This window comes from Stegodyphus dumicola, chromosome 9, assembly GCF_044657685.1.
Source record: "Stegodyphus dumicola isolate Sdum_Otavi_A_Nest chromosome 9, ASM4465768v1".
In the NCBI taxonomy this organism is placed as follows: domain Eukaryota; kingdom Metazoa; phylum Arthropoda; class Arachnida; order Araneae; family Eresidae; genus Stegodyphus; species Stegodyphus dumicola.
In genome coordinates this window covers 59,401,412-59,426,337 of record NC_140776.1, presented here as the reverse complement: position 1 = coordinate 59,426,337, position 24,926 = coordinate 59,401,412, and the positions used below count along the sequence as shown (strand labels likewise).

The window sequence follows — 24,926 nt, the reverse complement described above, 5'->3', positions numbered from 1 at the left end:
CTCATTTAAAACGCGCAGGCATTGTAAGTATTTATTGTAAATGTTGTTTATATACGCATACTCTACAATTTTTTCTACGTATGTAAGTAGTTTGGTCTGCTCCAGAAACGTAGACAGAATATAGTATTGTGAATATTTAATAAGGAATATGCACCAGTACTCGTTTATAAGGTATATATTCAGTTTGTATATAACATCGTAAGTATTTATTAAGGAATATGTATGAAATAGAACAGGTGTATAAAATATATGTACATATGTATGTAACAGAACTGGTCAGTATGTCAGCTAATTTCAATGTAAATCAGTATCATTCAAGCATAAGTAATCTAGATATGTCTGCGATGTGTGTATATAGTGTAAGCAAGCGTGTTCTAATGTATGTTATTTATTTTATTTTTATTGTGCTAGATGTATATACTCTGTCTTATTATTCCAAAGCAAACTAAGGTAATGTCATGTAGGTATTTAGAAAGTATATGTACGTATTGTATGTCAGCAAATATGTATTAACAGAAGCATAAATAACCTGACTGCATGTAAATAACTACTAATGTATATCTGCCCTTGTTTAGCCATGTAAAATGCTATTTTTGAAGATTCAATAATCACTGGACTCGGGCACTTTGGACAGGAGTCTACCCGGTGGCATTTGGTTCGCGGAACTGCCAATCGGATGGTCCAAGCATTGGGTTTGAGCGCCTTGTGCAAGCCTCCCATGTGGCCTCTCTGGCTTTACTCTGGACAAGGGCCCGAGCATGGCGTTAGCGTGGCCCTATATGCTAATTAACTTAATAGTAAAGTGGTGGTGGCCACGTCCTCCGTCACTACGTGTCTGGAATGCCCGAGGAGACCGCACTTCGCCTGCTTGCATTTGATATCGGTATAGGGTCTCTGCTCCTAATGTGATGGTTTGGGCAGCCAATGGGTACACGACACGCTCATCTGTAGTTCGAATCGAGGGTAATTTGAACGCAGGTGGGTACATTTCTGACATCTTACGTCCAGTGGCTGTGCCCTATCTTCAAGGCTCCCAAACGCCATGTTCCAATAAGATAATGCAAGACCAGATATTGCACGTAGTGTTCTGACCTTCATCCATACACGCATATTCCAGACAGATTACCATTACTTGGGCTTCTATTGACAAAGCAAGCATTGAGAGACGACGACTCCTGGTGCGCCGAACAACAAAGTTGGGTACAGGAGTGTGTAATGTAGCTTTTTCAAAACAAGTCTTCGAGGTTCTACTTGCAGTATTCTGATGGCCGTATACGTGTCTGGAGTGTCCTAGGAGACCGCACGTCGCCCTCTTGCATTCGATATAGGCAGAGAGACCCTGCATCTGGTGTGATGGTTTGGGCAACCAATAGGTACACGACACCCACATCTCTAGTTCGGATCGACGGTAGTTTGAAAGCAGATTTGTACATTTCTGATATCTTACGTCAAGTGGTTGAGCCTTGTCTTCGAGACACCCAAATGACATGTTCCAACAAGCTAATGCAAGATCCCATGTTGCACGTCGTGATCTGACTTTCCTCGATACACAGGGTATTCGACTGCTGCCCTGGCCTGTATGGTTTCCAGATCTGTCACCCATTGAAAATATCTGGTCATGGGTTGCTGAGAGACTGGCCAGTCACCCCTCACCAGCTAATACGGTTGATGAAGGGTGGCATAGACTTGAAGCAGAATGAGTTGCTCATTTCTGCCATCCAAGCCGAGTTTGACTCCATGGCTAATGTGGTAAAGGCCGTTTTAGCTGCTAAGGGTGACAGCTGTTTCTACAAATTTCGTATGTAAACCTCCCCGTAAACCTCCAAAATGCTTACAAATTTAATCATTTTGTCTTCACGCTATACTGTTTACGTGCAATAAATATCTATTTTTGTATTTGCTTTCCTTCATGGTGTTGCAATTTTAATGGCGAGCAGTTTATATCACATATTCATTCGAAAAATAGGTATATGGCCGTTGTAGAAAGAAACATCAATTTTGGCGGCTTTATGATTTCAGTCGGGTAACCATTTTCTGATCACATGTTGATTTTTCCCTCCTACAGTTGCGCTTTCGCTTTTATACATATAAAATACGTATTTCATTTGTGCTGTATAACGAAAGATGACCAGATAAAGAAGGATTGTTTATTCTACTAGTTTTAAAATAAAAATTATTACTTCTATTTAACAATGTTATTGGATGGTACTGAAAATAATACTATCTACGACGCCGACAACAACATCGCTAATGGTGAAATGGAGAAACGATGACATTCATCTAAACTTGTCTCAAAGCATCGATCTATATTAGAGAACTGCTAGAAACTTTGAGTTGATGACAACATTAAAAAATTTGATTAATGTGAGTTAGGATTAAATAAAAAAATTTTGAACTTGTGTGTAAGATGAACCCCATACTTCAATAGCAATTTTTGCTGAAAATTCTGGGCTTATATTTGGAAGGATACTATATATACTCACCTTCCTTTTACATTTCCTTTTTTCTTTCATTGTTTTCTATTTAATGTTAAAGAAAATTTGATTTTAGATCTCGACCAGACAAAATTTTAAAAAATAAATAAATAAGTAAGAACAAAGAAAGCAAAAATCATAACGTCATCTATTGAACACAATAGATGGGGAAGATGTAGATTATAAAATTAGGCATAATAATTAGGCACAAATAATTGTAATGATAATTAGGCATAATAATTAGGCACAAATAATTGTAATGATAATTAAATGAAGCTGATAAATTTTCGATAACAACTCGTTGAACAACCTAGTAAAATTTCATGAATTAGAAAATAGGAAGTCTACATCCACAACTAAAAATATTTTTGATTGGGCTAGGTTAAGTAACTTGAATATGGGAAAATACACTGAGCAAAAAAAAAAGAGGAGACAGTTCTATATCTCCCGCTCTACTGGGCCGATTGACAAAATTCAAATTGCGTTTTTCATGTCTCGAAAGCGTAACTTAGGACATATATTAGATTTATATATAGCTTTATTCTAACATAGGTATTTTGACACAAAATCGAAGTTTTCTGAAATTACGTACCAATGTTTTTACATATTTCAATTCTACGACTCAAATTATGCCTAGATATTAAATTTTGTAAAATTTGGTGCGAAATTTACGGAGAAATTCAAAAACTTATCTTGGCGAAATTTTCTTCAGTTTGCGCCAAGAATAATTCACTTGGCGAACTTTTTATATGTGGCAAACCATTTTCCTTTCCTTCCATTATGACGGAGTGGAAAAAAAGGGACCTCGTTCCTATCTTTTTACATTGTGCATGAGCGAAAAAAAGTCACATCGTTTGTACTTCCAAATAATTTTAGCAAAGTGTCTAAACCACATTTGATGTTTTATCGCTTTCAACAAATATGTCAAATTTCAAAACGCGCCAATATATAAATTCACGTATATCTTCAGAAATTCTGAATAAAAAACTGTAATTTTTTGAACATATGCTTAGAAATACGTCTACTTTAAGATGATGGTAAAAATGGTATAGATTATAATTCAAAAATGTTTTTGAAAAATTTATAAAAATTTTTTTTAATTCAAATTTTAAAAATAAATCATAAAAAATAGGAGAATTTTGTTTGGAATGAACCTAAATTTCAAAATGCGAAAGGAAGAATCAAATAAGTTTAATAAAAAAAAGAGAGATTTGTAGAATTCCCCACTTGTAAATGCTACATTACAGTTGAGCGTGAAGAATCTTAAGAACTGATAAGCGAATAATCGCTTGAGTTCGTGTGACAAGAAACAACAAGATGGGTAAATAACCTTTTATTATTCAAATAGGATTTAACAGAACTCCGTTTTGGAATGTACAATAAAAGCCGACATTTGGGCTTGAACTTAAGAGGCTAAAAAATAAACTAAAGCTAATCTAAACTAAAGAGATATAACCGAAGCTATCAAAGTTTTAATGGAGGTAGCCCCTTAAACACGAGATGACTGTGAAACTATCAAGGGCCTGAGTACGGCCGAGCGTAATAACAGCTTTGAGAGAGAGTGGCCAAAAAAGCGGACGCGCGCTAATCAGAAACACTGATTCTCTCTTTACTGAGAAAGTAGAACTTTGCGGTTAAATACCGCTTCTTCTCACTATGCAGCATTCAGACATGATTCTAAAACTACGTTCTGGCCGGAATTAATACGTTGAAGTTAAGAATTTGACAGCATAGAAGTTTAACTCAAAATTTAAGTGTTAATAAAATTAGCATAATCCTTACAGATTAATAAATATATACCAGACTCAATTAACATTGAGGAGCTAAAATTTTGAGAGCTTATTTTTTTTAAAACTACTCGTGCGGTTTTTACGAAATTTGGTAGTTTAGCGTAAGGTGAGTCGTAGAATAGAAATATGGAAAACAAATTGGTATGTTATTTCAGAAAAAGTCCGATTTTGTGTCAAAATACCTATATTATAACAATATAAATTCAAAATAAAGTAATTAAAAGTAAATTAAAAAGCCTATTGACTTGCGCAAAAAGCTGCAAAGTAATAAACTAATAATTCATAATAAGAAAACTTTCCATATACCATCTCCAAGGAACACAAATTCAATTTAAAACCATGAATGAAAAAAAAAATTAGTCAGAATTTAAACAATATTTTAAATAGAAATTTCAACTTTTGGTTTAAAACATTTTTGCTAAGAAAAATCTTAAATCGCAAAATACCAAAACCAAAAGTAAATTCTAAATATTGAAAAAGTAGTTATTGTCATTGATTGCAGATTAATCGAATTATCAAGGAGATAAACCAATCTACCACCAATTAACAGCAACTAAATCAAGAGAATGTTTCATCTTATTTCCAAGTAAGCATCAAATTATTTGCTAGATTCAACCCATAAGTCAAAATTAATACTCAATTCATAAGACATTAGACCATTTAAGCCATAATTCTTGTTACACAAAATAGTAAATATTCTTAAAATTTCTATTAAAAATACAATCTGAACGAGATGTTTACTTTAGAAGACGTATTCCCTACACTCTCATTTCAATTTCAAAAACAGAAGTAAACATATAGAACATTAAATGCTAATCAAAATCATAAGAAGATAAAAAATGATACAACCTGAAAATTAAAGTTTTAAACATGTAGTTAATTATAAAGATCAAACTAGTAAGTTAAAATAACAAACTTGCCTTCAAAATTTTAAGACCAAATGGCTGGAAATTCAAGTATTAAGTGATAGATGTAAAAGGATTGTCGTAAAGTGCAGTTTCTATTTAAGAAAGTTAGCCTAAATTGGCAAGAAAATTGGAATCTTCTTGGAGGCTGTTAATTGATAGTAGATCGGTTTATTCCCTTGATAATTCGATTAATCTGCAATCAATAACTACTTTTTCAATATTTAGAATTTACTTTTGGTTTTGGTATTTTTGCGATTTAAGATTTTTCTTAGCAAAACATTTTTAAACAAGAAGTTGAATTACTATTTAAATTCTGACTAAAAATGTTTTCATTCATGGTTTTACATTGAATTTGTGTTTGAGGTTTTTTCTAAGTATTAATATAAAAATTCATATTTATTTATTTTTTTAAAGCTGGGACGTGACCCAAACTGTCAACGTCCTGTTTGCTTAAAAACATTGTGAAAATAAACATCAAACTAACTTTCTGAGTTTTAAACAATTAAATTTAAATGAAGTTCAAGTAAAGTAGCAGAGTATAACACGATGAAGGTAAAAATTTATTTTTATGAATATTTAAAAAAAATCTGATGTGTACACCACATGACTTCCTTGTACGGAATATTAAATTATACGCATTTTTTCTTGCATTTCATTTAAACTTATTAGATTGAATTAAACCTACTTCGCCGACAGCGCATAAACCACAATAGAATAAATGCGTTCTTTAAAATTCACTTTGTTTACCGTAGCGACACTCTGGCCCTAGGTTTACTTAACAGTACTATATTTCGTTCATATTATAACTCAGAATGCACAAAATTTATATCATTTAAAGAATTATCTAATCGTTGCCACATGTTCTATTCAAATACTATAATAAAGCTAGAACTATGTATAAAAGAAATTAAGCAAACAAAACAAAAAAGGAAGTTTTTCACCGACGATTGAGTATTTCTCATTCAATTAATTCAGTTTTCACTTCGCGACAAGGCAAAAATACATAAAAACTCAAAATATCTGTATTAAAAATTACGAAATAAATCTTAAACGCTCGTTTCCTCGAAAAAATTCCAGAAAGGATTAAGCATGATTTAATTGGCAATAATAAATGAAGGCTTTATCTTTGTTGTTGCGAAGCTAAGTTTCTCTAGATTGGCAACAAATCCACTAGTCTGCTGTTTCAAATGTAAACAATCAATGGCCGCCATAAAAAAAAAGCTTAGCGGCACTTTAAAATTGTTGATAATTCTAAAAATAATGCATACAGATAATTCTAAAAATAATGCATTACTAAAGGCATAAAACCTTAACCGGAAGATAAAAACAAAATAATTCAATCATTTTTAAAGCAAAAAATGTTCAATTTACAAACATATACGAGTAAAGAAACTGAGATCACTGAGCCGGGTAACAGAGTGGATATATTTATAAATATATGTATATACGTTTGGCGCGGCCGATTGAAACCAAAATACGAGGTGCACATCTACATGTTATAGTAGTCTTATATACAAAATTTCAACGTTCTGAGGCTAGTCGTTTTTGAGTTATGCGAGATACGTACGTACGTACATACGTTCGTACAGATGCCACGAAAAATTCTCTTCAGAATTCATTTTAAAGCAGTTTTTTTTTTTTTTTTTTTTTTTTTGGAGGAAAAGAGTCTTTTATTCTGTCCTTACGTACAGATGTCACGCAAAACAATCGTTAAATTGCATTCGAAAGCGGTCAAAGTGGATATTTTCATTGGAATATGCTGCCTGAAGCTTTTCGCGATTACAATACTTCCTTTTTACTTCGTACAAGGAAGTAAAAAGGAAGAAAGAAATTTTTAAAAAGTTTAAAATTTGAATTATATCTGTAATTAAAAAATAGCTCTTCATATAGCATTAATAAATATTTATTACACATCATTGAGGAAAAAAAAATTATGCAATTAATTCTCCGGAAAAATTTATTTAAAGTTTAAGGTTAAAAATAGCTGTGGAAATTCACTGTAAGAAAATCTATAGACCACATTTGGCGTTATTATCGCTCAAAAAAAGATGCCAAATTTTAAAAGGCGAAAATATCTAAATTCGTGTATTTCTTACAAAATTCTGAATAAAAAAACTCTGATTTTTTGCACGTACGCTTAGAAGTACACCTACTTTAAGATGATGGTAAAACTTTTATAGGTTATAATTCAAAATTTTTTTCGAGAAATTTATAAAAAATTATTTTAAAATAAATCATAAAAAATCGGTGAATTTTATTTGGAATGAACTTAAATTTCGAAATGCGAAAAGAAGAATCAAAAACGTTTCATAAAAAAGAGATATTAATAAATATGTACCAAATTCAATTAACATTGAGGAGCTAATGTTTTAAAAACTACTCGTGCGATTTTTAAGAAACTTTGTAGTTGAGCTTAATTTGAGTCGTAGAATTTAAATATGGAAAAAACATTGGTATGTTATTTCAGAAATAGTCCGATTTTGTGTCAAAATACCTATGTTAGAATAGTGCTATATATAAATCTAATATATATCCTAAGTCGCGCTTTCGAGACACGAAGAACGCAACTTGAATTTCGTCAATCGGCCTAGTAGAACGGGCGATAAGGAACTGTCACTTTTTTTTTCCGCAGTGTACATGAAGGCCTATCTGCTTAAGAAAAGGGATGACTTCGTGAAGGACTTGCTGAGAGAAACTGGCTCATATTTACGTCACACGTGGTGAAAACCTGTTATGCAGCCGGTCCGCTCGCCTCTGATCGAAGCAACGTCGCACTCCCCGTATTTAGTGATCACTTGGTCACGTATTAGTGACCCGTAGACACTTGGCTACTGGTGGCACCAGAAATAATTTTTGATACATTTTATTGGAATTGGTGAAATCAGTGATGAAGGGACCAATTACCATTAGAGATAGAAAAAAATTCTTTTCCTGATGTAAAATTAGCATTCCTTAACGCAAAATGTAAGGTTTGGTTAGTAGCTTGATTGCCGTGTAGCAACCGCCATTTAAATCGTTGCTGGTAATATGTATTGAGAATAATGCAATATTCGGTCAAAGCACTAAACTTCGGCTGAAGCTGAACCACGGAACAGCCAGCTGCTAACCGAGAACATAAGCTACACAGGTGGACAGTCGCTAAGGACGGATGTAGTAGCAGTGGTATGAACCACAAAATGGGTAAGCAGGAAAGAATGCAGATTAGTATAGTTGCAGGACGCCATGTGCGTATGTAAATTTTGGATTGCTGAAGTTTTTCGTCACGTGATAGCGCTGATAAGAGATGTGAATGATTTGACACGTATTGACTGTTGTTGTTCAAAAGCAAAATTAAATTTGAAAGACGAAGATCCGATGAACTTTCATTTTTCGGTATATCTTCTCGACGTCACTTAGATGACTTTACGCGTGGCCGTATTATTGGCAAGAATGAAGAAGGGAGAAAACACATGTTTCTAAGCAGTTCGAAATCAGCCACGGTGTTGTTTCAAGGATTTGGAAATCATTTCAAACAAATGGAATGTGTAACAAATGTCAAGTTGGGAGGTGGTGTTTGCACTACGACGCATGCAAAATATAGTTACATAATGCTATCGACAAAAAGGAACCAGCACAGCTATTCAGGTAACAAATCAGTTACTTGCTGCAACTGGCAAGCGAATCTCCCGACAAAATTTAGCCAGACGTTTGCATCTAGGAGGACTATATGCCAACCGTCCTGTTGTACGCATGCCATTGGCTAAATGTCACCTTTCAGCGCGTTTGGTAGTTGTCGTCAGGATCGCAATTGGAGAGAAGACGATTGTGCTTCTGCACTATTTTCAGATTAAAGTAGGTTCGTCATCTGATTGTGCATGACAATTGATGTGGCGTGAGAGCGGTAATGCATGTAGTTCGGCAAACATACAGGAAAGGGACCGAAATCCTATATGTAGTAAGAATTTTAAGAAAGATTTTAAAAGGAACTATTCAAATTTGAAAGATTTTGCAGAGACAATAATGAAGATTATAAATACGAACAAAGATAAAATTGGAATTCGGCACTGAGACTCGGATTTTGGACTTTATATGTTTTTTCTTATATTTTTTTCTGGCCAGTCCCATTTTTTTATCATGCGACCGGCTTGTGCCGGCTGGGAGGATTGGGGCTGTGCCCTTATAATAATAATAATAACCCTATATATAGTATCATGGTATGGGCTGTAATCATGATCAACGGCCGTGCGTCGCTCTGTGTGCTTCTAACACGGACTATGACTGGACAACGATACAGTAATAAAGTTCTGCTGCCTCATGTTCGCATGTTCCGTTCTGCTTTCGGTGATAAATTTGTTTTCATGGACGACAAGGTAACATGTCATTAAACAGGCGCTGTCCAGGAGCGAGGATATTCAACGCCTTGTATGGCCAGCACGTTCTCCAGATTTGAATCCCTTTTGAAAATGTTTGGGATGCTTTGAAGAGAAATTTTTCTGGTTGACAATGTCCTCCAATAAACAAAATACACCCGTATCCATGCACTGACCAGATAATGTTATAAATTACCCCAGTAGTTGATGGATAATGTTATGAAAATCATGACACGACGTGTGGAATCTTGCATCACCCGCCATGATAGCCATATTCCCTACTGACATTTTACATCAGAATGCATGTGGACCGTAACTGCATTGTTTTACTTTTACGTATTCAGCTCAAAATGACCATTTTGTCCATTGACCGCTTTTTAAAACCTCCTGGATTTCGAAGCACAATACATTATCTTTATTGTTATGCTTTAGTACTCTAGCAATATTTTATTACATTTGGCATCCAACCACACTTACTGTTTTACGCGCTATTAAAAAATAGGTGTTTGTGATCCGCCCTTAATAGTTGTCCACCAATGTATTGCATGTCTACCAATATAAACGTACTTAGCCTCAAGAACAAGTTGAGAATTTATTTGAATTTATTCCTTCTTTCAGACATTAAGCTGATTTGATTATTAATGCTGTGAATTCTCCAAGAACTAAAACCCTATACAAACACCTTTAAGATTTAAACACGGATTTTAGGGCACAGTTAAATCTTTTTATTCATATTTCAGTTATGAAATAGTTACTTAATATATGCCTATGTATTGTGGGTAAATTGCTATTTACCCATTGCGCTACTGCTGTTTTTATTTGAGAAATTAAGCTTTCGTATCCCTTGCATTCTTTTATTTATAATTTAGTTTCATTTTATTTTCAGATTTGGGACACAGCTGGTCAAGAACGTTTCCGTAGTGTTACACATGCGTACTACCGGGACGCCCACGGTGAGAAAACGTTTCGTTATTCTTCCATTTCCTGATACCACTCTTAGTTATTTATTTTATGCTCTATCGCAATAATATTAATTAATATTTGTAACAAAAAGCAGGAAACAACGGCTGCAATGCATTTGCAACTGTCATCTGTATTTGCCAAATAGAAATTGCTATTGTGATATTTAATGCTGAAATGCTGATTTTTTTGCAAGCAAATTAAATTAATTATGCCTTCTAAACACTATAGATAAGAGGCTGATGGCTTAGATTAAGTGATTTTTGCTACGTTATCAGAAAATAAGTTATGTACAGGAATAGCTTTAAGTTAGGCTTTCAAGCTTATTATGCATTTCAGTATGTTAGCCATGATGTCAGCTTTTAGTAATATATACTGTATACATATGCCAACTGCGAAACAGACAGAGAATGCTTGCGATAATATTAATAGCAATTCGTTTAATAGTGCTATTTAGATATGCAATGTTTTTTCTCATCGTTTGGAAAAACACTTTGTCTGCTATTTTATAATGCATAAATATTCATAACAGACTGCGTGCAATTTATATTATAATTAAACGGCCTCCTAGCAGGTACCAAGCTATTGGAAAGTCGGCCAGCCAAAATTCCACAGAAAGCTCGCTAATAAGTTACAAAAATAAGCCCTTCTGTGTTTATTTTCCGGGTCCCTAGAACAAACACCCTAATTAGTTATACCTGCTGTTCACTTTACTTTTCAAAATTTGTTTTACTTTTGTTGCTTCAAAGAACTTGAAGAACTTTTGTTCAGAAATTTTGCTCAAATGTTTTCTGAATCTTCGCCTTTCACAAATTCTTTAGAAGAAATCTTGAATTGTAAAGAAAGCACTGGGGATAAAGAAGTAAGAAATTTTAGGTACGTAGAAAATGGTGCTAATTAGTTAAGAAGGTTTAAATTGGCTGCAGTAAAATCTGGTAACTTGCATGGAGGCTGTGTAAGGAATTTTCAGATGTTGCATGTGGAAAATAAGATGAGAAACATGAATGTGATCTAAATTACAGCGAATTAAAATAAAAAAATTATATGTATTACTATATAAAATAACAGTAATTTTAACAAAAAGCTAATTAATGTAAAGTAGGGAGTCATACGAGTTTTGTATTTAATATTATATAAAATTCAGTTAGATTGACGATGGCTTTGTAATAATGAGCATGAATCTATGGTTGAGTTTTGTCTAATATTAAACAAAGGAAGCAAATATCTTTAGATTGCAAAAAATTTAATTTTGATATCTGTCAACGGAGCTCCTTGCACTAGATACACCGGGAACAATTATGCAGAAAACATTTGAAAAATCTAAAAAGCATGCAAATGAAAAACATGCAGTATTTTTCGTTATCTTCCTTTTAAAGGTTATACCTTGACAGTAATATTGTTTCACCAAAATGGAACCATTGCGTCTTCTAAACGTTTTTACCTTTTTAACAATAATGATAATAGAAGATTAGAATTTTTTCTAACCCTACTATTCACAATAATTCACAATCCCACAAATCGGCCTCGAAAATTCACTTTTTCCGCTTGTTTACTTATAACTACAAGCATTCGAAAAGTAAAAGACTGGATTTTTAATTAATAATCCGAATCCCTTGCCTATTAGATAACCTTTCATTAAACCTATGTTTAAACAAAAGCGGTAATAGAATAACGCGAAGGTATTGTGAGAATTCTGGCAAAGCTATACTTCTCAAGCAATCACTTTGAGGATTTAGCTGCATTTTTGAGAACGACAAAACATTTTTATTTTACAGATATGGAGCGTTTAATGCGAAGAGAGCATGAAAACTTTTTGGCTTTCTTCTATATATTTACTACTCGAAAAGGTCTATTTGCTGTTAAATGAGAAGTTTATTCAAGCTCCCTGCCCGCAAATAATATTATTGGGTTTGCATAAATCCGAATAGCTGCACTGTCACTATAATGATCACAGGAAGTCGCTAGGCTGGAAACCTGGCTAAGGCTTTTGTAACTGAGGTGTATTCTGAGTGGCCAGTGGTCCCAATTCCCTTAAAATAGTTGCTTATAAACGAAAAGAAGTTCCAAACCTTCAGATTTAAATCATAAGGTTGCTTTACAAGGTAATTCCAAAGTCAGTAAACTTCTAACGAATATGTACATCAGTTAGCATTCAATGAATATAAATATTTGTATTTGCAATTTACGTTCAGCAGATGACGCTTAAATCTAAAAAAAGGTATAAAAATATTTTACAATAAATGGTGCATATGGCATCCTGTGCAACATCTAAAGCCGAGCGAAGACCACGTAAAACATAACTCTCGGAATTATGCGCATCCTTCGTATAGTATCTTTTCACACTATTCATGACAATAGATTATCTCCTTCGTCTTTTAATCCATTGATACAATAAAAATAAATTTTAATAACGAGTATTAACGAGTAGAAGGATTAATGTACATTTTGTCATTTGCATCGAATTACGTACACACATACACCATATTCACAGAAGTCCTTATTAAGTCTTAATTTTCAAAAATATTGGTCATACACATACATTTCCAGTAATAAAAATAACTTAAATGATGCAAATATTCGCGGTTTTCTATTTTTAAATTAAAAAAAAAGTATTTTAGGTAAATTTTCAAACTTAGCTTTTTATACGTTATCCGTCTCCTTATATTTAGTGTTACTTCACTACGCACTAGTAGTGAACTGGATGCACACAGAACCGATGACAGCTTGATAAAATTTATTTTCTCAAAAAGAAACACTTTACAGCTACGCAATTTTTTACAAAAGCACTCATCACAGCTCTATTTACTATTGTGGGGATTTTAAACGATGAACAAATTAATTAACGAAAGACATTTTAATTAGACAAACGATTATTACATAAATTTAACATTTAAGAGAATTAAACAAGTAATGATTCGTCAAAGTTCTTTTTGAACAGAAGCAGCGTCTCTGCTTTCACGTCAATCGTCTATCATCTCAAAACGGTAATTCCCCTAATTTTTGCTTGGCGCCTTCGCAGTTCGTAGAGAGAATGACGTCACGGCATCTGGTTTTCATCACAGCTCCAAGCGATCGGCACTACATTTCGGCCATCCGAGGGTGGACTGGCCCTCCAGGACACTGCAAAATACAAACAAAAAAAAAAACAAACAAAGCAACAAGCAAGAATATACAATAACAGAAATAAGTGTTCGTGAAAAATTTTAAGGTGCCGTCCATTTCTTGAGGAATTCGGCACATGTGGTGGTGCATATGGGCCCCTCATGGCATCCTTCCTTTATTACGTCATAGGTGTTACCACCCTTAACTTTCTTGATCTTATAAGGTCCGAAATACTTCGCTCTTAATTTTAAGTGTGGTCCGAATTGAGTCCTTTTGATTGCCACTAAGTCACCAACTTTGTACGGCTGTGCTTGTCTTCTTTTGGCATTATATGTCTTTTTATTTTCCTGTTGGACTTGGAAAATTTGCCTCTTGGCTTGCTTTCGTAATTCTTCTCTTTGAGACTCGAATTGAGATTGAAACTCACTTTCTATCAGTTCTTTGAGCTGATCGGTGCCGTTACTGTTCATTTTAGTACCGAAGAGTAATTCGAACGGAGTGGTGTTAATGCTTCTTTGATATGTTGAGTTAAGCGTCCTCTGAACTTCGTGTGTGTGTTTATACCATTCGGTTGGTTTTTTTAAGGACAGTTTCGCTAATACTGATATAATGACTTGGTTGATTCGTTCGACTTGTCCATTTGCTCTCGGCAGGCCTGTGGTGGTTAGATGATGTTTAATATCTTCTTTAGCACAATAGTCAGAAAACTCACTGGATGTGAAAGCCGTTCCTCTATCAGAAATGATCTGACAAGGGCTTCCAAAAATGGCCTTCTGATTCTCTAACTTCGCTATCACCTCGGCTGAGGTCGTAGATTTTGTTGGATAAATCCAAGTAAATTTAGTAAAGGCGTCGACCACTACTAATAGGTGCTTGTAGTTTTTATGGGTACTTTCCAGAGGACCCAAGTGATCTATATGATAAGTATGCAACGGAATGTCCTCCTTGAATCGCGGATGTAAAAATCCTTCCTTTTTCCCAGCTTTACGATTTATTAAGATACAATGAACACAATTCGCGATAACGTTTTCTATCTTCTGCCGAAGTTTGGGAATGAAATAGTATTCATCCAGGTGTTTCTCTGTATGTTTGATACCGGTGTGCCCTTTCTCGTGAGCATCTTTTATGATTTCAGTCTGCATACTTTCCGGTACGACTATCAATTCTTTACCGTCAATAAACTTGTATAGTACGCCGTTTCTATTACAATAATTTTCATAACTTGAGGTTTTCAATAATTCCTTAATGGTTTTTATTTTAGTGTCATTTTCTTGTGCAAGTTTTAATTTAGGTAAGATATTTTCAATAGAAATGCATAAGACGTTTACAGGAGCTCTACTTAGAGCATCTACATGTGGCATTCTAACACCTTTACGATGCTCTATAACATAATCGAATTCTTGTAACAACAGAGCCCAACGAGCAACACGCGTAGCTAAATTTCTTTTTTCCATCGTCCGTTGAAATGCTGAACAGTCCGTCACTATCTTAAATGAAATTCCCAAAAGGTAAACACGGAACCTTTTCAGTGCTTCTACGATCGCGAGGACCTCCAACTCGTAACTTGAGTACTTTTTCTCTGCATCAGAGGTTTTCCTACTCATAAAATAAGTGGGGTGAAAACTGCTATCACCTGGGGGTTTCTGCATTAGAATCGCCCCATATCCTTCTATACTGGCGTCTGTGTGTAGTTCGGTTTCATAATTAGGGTTATAAATTGCTAGTACAGGCTTCTCAGCTAGCGCTGATTTCAAACGATTGAATGCGATCTTTTGTTCTTCACCGAATTCGAACTTATTACCCTTTTTTAGCAGGTCGCTAAGTGGCTTGGCAATTATAGAGTATTTATTAATAAATTTTCTGAAATACCCTGTCAGCCCAAGAAAACTTTGGATCTGTTTTAAATTAGATGGTTCAGGGAAATTTATAACAGCTTGCGTCTTCAAGGTGGATTTGAAAATTTTACCCTCTTCTATGACATGGCCTAAAAAGTCAATTCGTTTCTTTAAGAATTGCGATTTTTTAAAATTTATTTCCAATCCGTATTCACTCGCTAGATTTAAAACTTGACTCAGCCTCTCGATTCCCTCTTCGTATGAGGCGGACAAAATGATGATATCGTCCATGTACGGCAAAACGATGCCATCGTTAACTAACGGTCGGAAAATGGTATTTATGAATCTCTGGAATACAGCTGGTGAGTTACAGAGTCCAAACGGCACTTTCAAAAACTGGTACTGTCCTTCATGCGTAACAAATGATGTGTACTTCCGACTTTCCTTTTCGACGTCCACGTGAAAAAAGCCATTTTTGAGATCAATAGTGCTGAAAATACGTGCTTCTTGAAGGCGATCTAAGATGTCCTCAATCAGGGGAAGGGGAAATCTATCCTTTACGACAACTTTGTTTAAACGACGATAATCAACGCAAACTCTTGGTGTTCCGTCTTTCTTTTTAACGATGACCAATGGGCTGGAATATTCCGAAGAACTCTGTTCTATAATTCCTGACTTTAGCCATTCGGATATTTGGGTTTCAACAATTTTCTTTTCCGCAAACGGTAATCTACGCGGTTGATGCGATACTGGTTCGTTATTTTTAACGAAAATTTTTAACTGTATGTCGGTAGATTTGGTCTTACATGGCATATAGTTCGAAACTAACTGTTGAACAGTCTCTTTAAAGTAGTTTGGAACACTAGGTGCAATGTTTATTTCTTCTTCGTTACTACCTAGGTCAACAGGTAAAACAGATACAATATTTACTTTCTCTACACTCTGTGACTTACTTTTTATGGTAACCCCATTTTCATTTATTAATATTTCACCTTTTAATATTACGTTTAAGCCTAAAATGGCTTCATGTGTCATTACATTGTTGTCTACAACACAAATATCTGAAGTACACTGGAAATCATGAATTTTAATATTACCTTTAAAGAAACCTAGAGGTTTTACTTGACATTTACCGAACCCACTCAACGTTGAACTTACGGGCACGAGGCCTTCGATATTCAGTTTATCAAAAGTCGATCTACATAACAAAGTAGTTTGACTTCCTGTGTCTATTAACGCGGTTACATATACATCATTAATTTTTACTTCTTTGGTCAACTTCGAGACTACATCAATATTCACGGTTGATACTTCTGGTTTCGAATTCGTATTTGAGCATTCGAAACTTCGGTGCCCAAATTCTTTACATTTAAAACACTTGACTCCCTTATCTTTATGAACACATTGTTTGGAAATATGACCGCTTTCACCGCAGTTGAAACAGGTTGTATTGCGTTTAATTTCAGGAATTGTTCCTCGACTATCGGTTACGTTACGCTTTGTTTGGTTAACAGAATTTTTTGAGTCATATTTATGTCTAGATTCAATTTTTTGTTTACTTTCAAATTTTGTTTTAGACGATCGCGACTTTTCTTCATCATCACATATCTGTTGATAAAGCTTCAATTTGTTCTTAAAATCAGTTAATGTTTGTGACCCATACAAGCAAGATTTTTTAAACGCGGAGCCTGGTATACCATCTATAACATATCGTATTAAAGCAACATCTTCAATTTGACCATTTTTAGCAATTCTTTTCATATTTAAAAAATACTCATCAAATGTTTCATTGCTCTTCATTTTTTGTTTTGATAATAACTCATGCAGTTCGGCCGAATTGCAGCTGTACCGGAATTCATTAAGAATAGCATTCTTAAAAATTTGCCATGAGTTCAACTGTGGTTCACTAAGAACAAATAGTTTTGCTTTGCCTGTCATCAGGCGTTTAGCAAAAATCAGTTTTTGTAAATCATTTAACTGAAGAATGGTAGCTGCATCTTCAAAACTTTCGACCCAACTACTGACATTTTCGTGGCTTTGGCCATCAAATTGAGCAACAAAAGATTTGATGTCTTCAATAGTAACATTTATACTACAGTTATGAAATACATTCGACTTGTTTTCAATTGTACTAAGAATATTATCATTAGCACATTGGGAAGGAAGTTGTCTCACTGTGGCACCAGAATTGTTTCTTAGTTTCGTTTCATCTCGAACATTATCATCTACTTCATTTTTATCCCCACCATCCACACCCTCTAAATCACTTTCGTTTTCACTTTCTTCTAAAATTACATTATTTTTAAGCAATTCTAAATTATTCAGATAAGAAACAATTCGGGTTGCTAAGTCATCTTGTACGCCAGAGCTATCAATGCATAAAACATTGGCAATGGAAATTAATTCATAAGCCTGAAAATCTTGTTTGATTTTTTCGAGTTTTTCATTAAGTTCTTTACTATTCTCTTCTAAAGAGAAACCACTAAATTGTCTTAACCTTTTTCGATTATTTCTGTCGCCCACATCGTTAAATATTATTTTGTGTAATAATTTTATATTATGCGCTTTTTCACTTTTCAGGACATCTTCCATTCCCGGCACATCAATTAGAAACATAGTTAATAAAATTGAGAAAATCACTCACTTCATATAATGGTAATCCACGATGTTCCTGGCTCTATAATCCGGAAACAGAAACGAAACAAATTACTTCCATACCATCCAATGGATCACAAATGGTGTCGACAAAAGGCGAGTAGAAACAGGTTATGTCCGATGGATTTTTGGCCACAATTCACGTCTTGACACTTGACATCCAGTATTATTAAAATTAATTCCAGTCTTTAATAGAGCCGCACACTATTTACTCACTATTACGCAGTTTCAGTTCAGGTAAATCAGCATACATTCCTAGGAGTTTGATGAGGTTTTTGTTCGAAACATAGTTGATTATACATCGTAAAACAGTCCAGCACAGCAACAGTTATTTTTCAAAACCGGTAGTAATCCAGGAAAGCAGGTAAAACTACAGTTCATTCGAGTGCTTAATTGCTATCCCACTTCTGAGATAATTTTTGTGGGGATTTTAAACGATGAACAAATTAATTAACGAAAGACATTTTAATTAGACAAACGATTGTTACATAAATTTAACATTTAAGAGAATTAAACAAGTAATGATTCGTCAAAGTTCTTTTTGAACAGAAGCAGCGTCTCTGCTTTCACGTCAATCGTCTATCATCTCAAAACGGTAATTCCCCTAATTTTTGCTTGGCGCCTTCGCAGTTCGTAGAGAGAATGACGTCACGGCATCTGGTTTTCATCACAGCTCCAAGCGATCGGCACTACACTATGATAGAGCGAAATCAGTAATTACCACATCAAACTAACGTTAAACGCAACGCTATGCAAAGCGCCTCTAAAAGGCGAAGCTCGCACGGAGATACTCTGAACGCAGCTCTGCACTAAACTGAAAGTTAATACTCTCTCCGATCTTCTGTATGTTCCCCCGTCCTCTAGTATATGAAATACCCCGATATCTCGAAATGGGTAGGACGGCATACAGAGTTCGGATGCATATTTCGTAAGTACACATCTGTATCGCCACTGAAGGAGTAGCTTCTAAAATGGCCAATGGGCTTCCAGTAATATTTCTGTCATTTCACATGATTTTAAAGCCCTTTAAGCAAGGTGGCTGAAAATGTTTTGCCCCGCGGTTTCTTGTATAAAATAATTAAAGCGTCGTGAATTCGTGTGAAAATTTTTAGTGCGAAGTTAGATCGAATATAAGCATAATTATATGTGTAAATAGTATATGTCTTAGAATTTTTTATTGCAGTCTAGTATATGAAAACGTTGTTATGCATTATGCGTTCACTCTTAAATGTATTGCCTGCACAAGAAATAAATCTTCAAATTGAATGAATGTATCTTATTCACAAGGAGTATATTTAGTTCATTCATATAGAACTTTTAATGTCAACAATAGGTCTAATCAGATCATTCACAATATATGTTTTGTATCTTACACTTTCAAAACCAAAAGAATGCAAGAATTGAGATTCATTGTAACACTTCCATTTATTCTCAGCTCAATAAAAAATTATGCGCTTGGAATTCTCTTAATCCACAGGTGCAAATATTAATGCATAATAATCGAGGCTAATTGTAACTTGAGTTATGTTCTCGATATAAAGAGCGATAACATGCCACGAACATTAAAGTGCGTGAAAAGTTTCCCGAGAATGAAATGTTGATGATTCAATAAACTTTAAAATGAAAGCACTTCGAGATTTTCTACTAAACTAATTGCAGCATTTATACGCTGTTAGGGATACTCTTACACAAAATAATCATATTTACTCTTTCACAGCTATAATTGTTTATTGATAACTTCAGTTCTCAGCCATTCTCTTCATTTCCTCTCTGCCGCTCTCCGCTCGGGGGGGGGGCGCTGCTGCTATTAGAGCATGCACAAACGTACGGCATACATTTATAACTGCGAAACAAATGCAAAATAAAACGTAAACAACAACATGCGCTCATATGCACAGTTTCAAAGATTTAGCGTTAAAACAGCAATAGAAGCTCACTGGTCCATATTTGAAACCTTTAACTCAGTGATACTGATGGGTCCGTGACACTTAGCCGAAAACCACTTAGCCGACGGGACACTTAACCGACACCAATTAGCCGACAGGACATTTAACCGACACGGACACGTAGCCGACACGGACACTTAGCCGACACGGACACTTAGCCTACAGGACATTTAGCCCACACGGACAGTTAGCCGACAAGATATTTAGCCGACAAGGACACTTAGCCGACAGTACATTTAGCCGACACAGACACTTAGCCGACAGGATATTTAGCCGACACGGACAGTTAGCCGACAGGATATTTAGCCGACAAGGACACTTAGCCGACAGGACATTTAGCAGACACGGACAGTTAGCCGACAGGATATTTAGCGACAAGGACACTTAGCCGACAGGACATTTAGCATACACGGACAGTTAGCTGACAGGACATTTGGCCGACACAGAGAGTTAGCTGTCAGGACATTTAGAGCTACGGGACACTTACCTGTCAAGACATTTAGTCAACAGGTTACTAAGCCGACAGTGACGTTTAACTGACACGTACCCAAAAATTATTTAAACTATGAATTACAAAATTTCTCGACTACTCCACAAGTTCAATATATAAGTCATTTTTTCACCTATCAGTAAAATTCATTTTTCGATTCTTAAAGATCTCATATATGCTATTAATTTATTGTGTTAATTTAGCATTGTTTGATATGTATTGTGCTGTTTTGTATACATTGGCCAAATTGAAAAAGCGCTGAAATTTCTCGAAAATTAATAAAACAAAACCTTAAAGAATATTTTACTTCTACACTCATGTCCATAAATTAAGGATAATGCAAAATCAGGCAAAGGAAGAGTTAGAAGCAAAACAAATTTGACTTATTTGTAAAGCTTATTTATTAAACAAAAGGTAAAGAGCAAAAAAAGATGCTATATGTTTGATATTATTGTAAAAATTAGCGATTTTTTATCCCTGGAGCAAATTACAAGAAAAACCTATTTACAAAAAACCAGTATTACATGGTTGGTATGATTGTTAATACATTATTTCTCCCAGACATTGCAATACAGTTCGTACAACGCCTAGGCATGCTGAGTATCAAATTATCGATCTGATCTTGGGGGATATTACACCACTCAAAAAGCAATGTTCTCCGAATTTCCGGTAGACATGTAGGAGGAGGTTGACGGGCTGCAACTCGTCGGCCAAGCATATCTCATACGTGCTCTACTAGATTCAAGTCCGGTGAGAATGCTGGCCAGTCCATACGGGTGATATCCTCCGATTGAAGGCATTCGCTTACGATGTTTGCACGGTGAAGACCAGCGTTGTCATCCATAAATACAAATTGTGCGCCCATGGCGCCCCGAACCAAACGTACATGTTGTTCCAGAATGACGTCCCGATAGATTTGGCTTATCATGGTTCCAATTTAAACATGCAGGTCAGTTCTGGAACCTACAATAATTCCACCCCAAACGAGCACTCCTGCACCACCGTAACGGTGTCGTTCAATGATGTTTTCTTGGTGGTAACGGGTACCTGGAGCTCTCCATATCAAAGTCTGGCGGGAATCAGACTGCAAGCTAAACCTGGACTCGTCGGAAAACATCACACAAGCCCACTGTTGCGGTGTCCACAATACATGCTCTCTACTCCAGGCTAACCGCAGGCGACAGTGAGTTGCAGTAAGTGGAACGCATCTGACAGGTCTACGAGCACATAGACCAATCTGCCCTAAGCGTCTGTACACGGTCTGCCTTGAAATTGTCGTACCAGTGGCTGAAGAGAGCTGACGAGACAGGTCTGAGGCTGTGCTCTGCCTGTTTCTTTTGGCAGTAACTGCCATACCGGTCCTCATTCGGCGTTGTAACTCTGGGGCGACCTGTGCTGTAACGTCTACTCACATTACCATCATCTTGGAATCGTTTCCAAAGCCTGGAGATGACACTCTGGGCAATTCCAAGTTCGTCTGATACTTCCAGTTGGGTACGCCCACATTCCAGACGGCCGATAATTCTACCACGTAAAAAGTCATCCAAATGCGTCTTTTGTGTCATAACTATTCGGTTATTGCACTGAAATGCTTATAAAGCGCCTGCGAACAATTTTACTTCTTTGCCTGTATTCCTTATATATCACTCTCTTACACTCTCGTCATAGTGACGTACCATCGGTGTCATCTGGTTATTTCCTGAAATTTGCATATGACTCTTGAAGATGTGTGTAGTGATTTTACAGGTGACATATTTATTTTAGAGTTCGATTTCCGCATGACTCCGAATTATCCTTAATTTATGGACATGAGTGTAAATTAAACATTATGCACTAGTTTAGGGCTATAAACATTCACCTAAGTAAGTATTTTAAGCAAGAGGCGTGGTTAATAAAATGTTACAGAATTTTTATCTCAAGAAGGGTGGCATGAACTGCAAATTATAGAGGTCACAAATAATTTATACCTTTGCTTGTCTTAAAAATTCACTTTTTTAAAATTGTTTTTAATAACAAAATAAAATATATTTGCTAAACTAACCCTCACCACTATATGTTTCCATAAAAAGTATAATTCAAGGATAACAATAATTTTTATTGCATTGCATTTTGCGCATTTTTTTCAAGCGTAATTCTTGTATAAATTTCTTTACTTTAGTAAAACTGTAAAAATTCTAAACGCAAAACTTATGAACTTATTTTTATGTACAAATAAAGTAAAATTAAATAATACTGATAGCATATGATGCTTTGAAACAGATAAGGTAAAATTAAAGAAAATCTGATAATTTTCTTTGATTTTATGAGCATTTTTAGGCAGTAGTTTTTAAAATTATTATAACATAACAAGACGATAATTTATTTGATTATATGATCATTAATTATTAATATTACAAAATGATTATTTATTTTAGCAATTCATAAAATTCGGAGCATAAACGTTTTTGAGTGTAATGAGGAAAAAAAAAAGATAAACTCTGGAAGCACTCAGAAATATAATTTTATATTACGCCCAAAGGAGTGTTTTTGTAACGCTTTGCGTGTTACCTTTATTTATTAAACATCATGTTCTTCGCAAGTAAACCACATAAAATTCAATTCAAGAACAATATCACAAAATATTTGAAAATGACATATCTTTAGAATTTCCGCGTTGGAGATAAAAATGTTATTTTCTGTACAGGGTTGCCATTGCTTGCTTTGAACTCGTTGAGTTTGTTAATCAAAACTTCGTTAAAGTTACAAAATATGAAATGGATTAAAACAGATTCGAAATTAGGCCTTGCAGGTGCCCATGTTCGGGTGGAGGATTACGTTATTCAAAATTTTATGGTTCTAAATTCTGTTGTTTTTTTCACAGTGCGAGAGAAACTTCTATGCACTCATGCAGATTCTTCATTATTTAATTTATTTAAATATAATACAGGGCAATAATATTTGGTGGCAACAGTTTGCAAAGTGAAACGGACATTTATAGTGAAGCAAAGCAAAATGCCGTTTCGAAACTAATAGCTTTTCTGAGCTGCCGCCTCTTTGGGCTGATTAAATAAATTAACAATAAATAAGAAAACTTATGCAGAACTAGACATAAATTTTAAAAAATAATCACTATAAAATACTAGCACAATTAATTATTACAATGAAATACAATTTTTAACTTTATAATAAATGCATAAAAATTATTAAAGTGTTAAAAGTGTTAATCACTATAATGTATTATGAAATATTATTGAAATTAAACTTCTTTGTAGAATATTATGCTTTAATATTCAGATATAATTTTAAAAAAGCAGTACAAATAAGAATTTTAAGCAAAAACTTTCAAAAATCCCTTTTTTCAATTTTAGTATTTTTTACTTATTTATACCAATAAAAGCATAAAAATTGTAAGAGAAAATTTTTTGCTTGAATTTTTCTATTAGTTCAGATTTAAAATATTACTTTTAAAAGAAGGAGATACAAATTTCCTTACAGCATAGGAAAAGCTACAAAAATATCCAGACCTGAAAGCATGCAACAGCTTTATAATTATTCAGAACATAAATTATGCTTGATAAACATGCTAAATTTTTAAAACTCAATCTCAGTTTCAAAAATAAAAATATCTAAAAATTCTAATTTGTGAAATGATGTGCTATCACCAGCTTTTTCTTGAAAATTATACGCGCTGCGTACTCCTCCGTATATGGTCAAGGTGACAGCCGGCAATACGTCAAGGCAAGGGAGAAAACCCATTTGGGTTGGTCTATTTCTTATAAGGTCCATGGAAACATATCAAACAATGCTAAATTAACACAATAATTAAAAGTACATATGAGATCTTTAAGAATCGAAAAATGAATTTTACTGATAGTGAAAAAATAACTTAAATATTGAACTTATGGAGAAGTCGAGAAATTTTGTAATTGATAGAAGTTTGAATAATTATTGGGTACGTGTCAGCTAAACGTTACTGTCGGCTTGTTGATAACTCCTGTGGATTAAATGTGTTGACAGTTAAGTGTACCGTAGCTAAATGTCTTGACGGCTAACTCTCTTTTTCAGCAAAATGTCCTGTCGGCTAAATGTCCTGTCGGCTAAGTGTCCTTGTCGGCTAAGTGTCTTGTTGACTAACTGTCCGTGTCGGGTAAATGACCTGTCGGTTAAGTGTCCTTGTCGGCTAAATGGCCTGTCGGCTAAGTGTACGTGTCGGTTAAATGTCCTGTCGGCTAAGTGTCCCTGTACGTTAAATGTCCTGTCGGCTAAGTGTCCGTGTCGGCTAAGTGTCCCTGTCGGCTAAATGTCTTGTCGGCTAACTGATGTCGGTTAAGTGTCCAGTCGGCTAAGTGTCCGCGACCGGATACTGATGTGCACTGGTGAATTATGTCCGCCGGACAGACTTACAGGCTTACAGTTATATACGAATTTGAACAGTTAA

At 34.8% G+C, this 24,926-nt stretch overlaps 1 protein-coding gene across 4 annotated transcripts in view; it reads left to right on the top strand.

Moving 5' to 3' along the window:
• LOC118203910 (ras-related protein Rab-37-like) overlaps positions 1-24,926 on the top strand; it is a 452,520-nt gene that overhangs the window by 242,146 nt on the left and 185,448 nt on the right. For all 4 annotated transcript variants that reach the window (XM_085823503.1, XM_085823504.1, XM_085823505.1 and 1 more), the window contains exon 4: positions 10,408-10,474. In XM_085823503.1, coding sequence (XP_085679629.1) covers positions 10,408-10,474 — 67 coding nt within the window. The remainder of the gene's footprint in view (positions 1-10,407; positions 10,475-24,926) is intronic.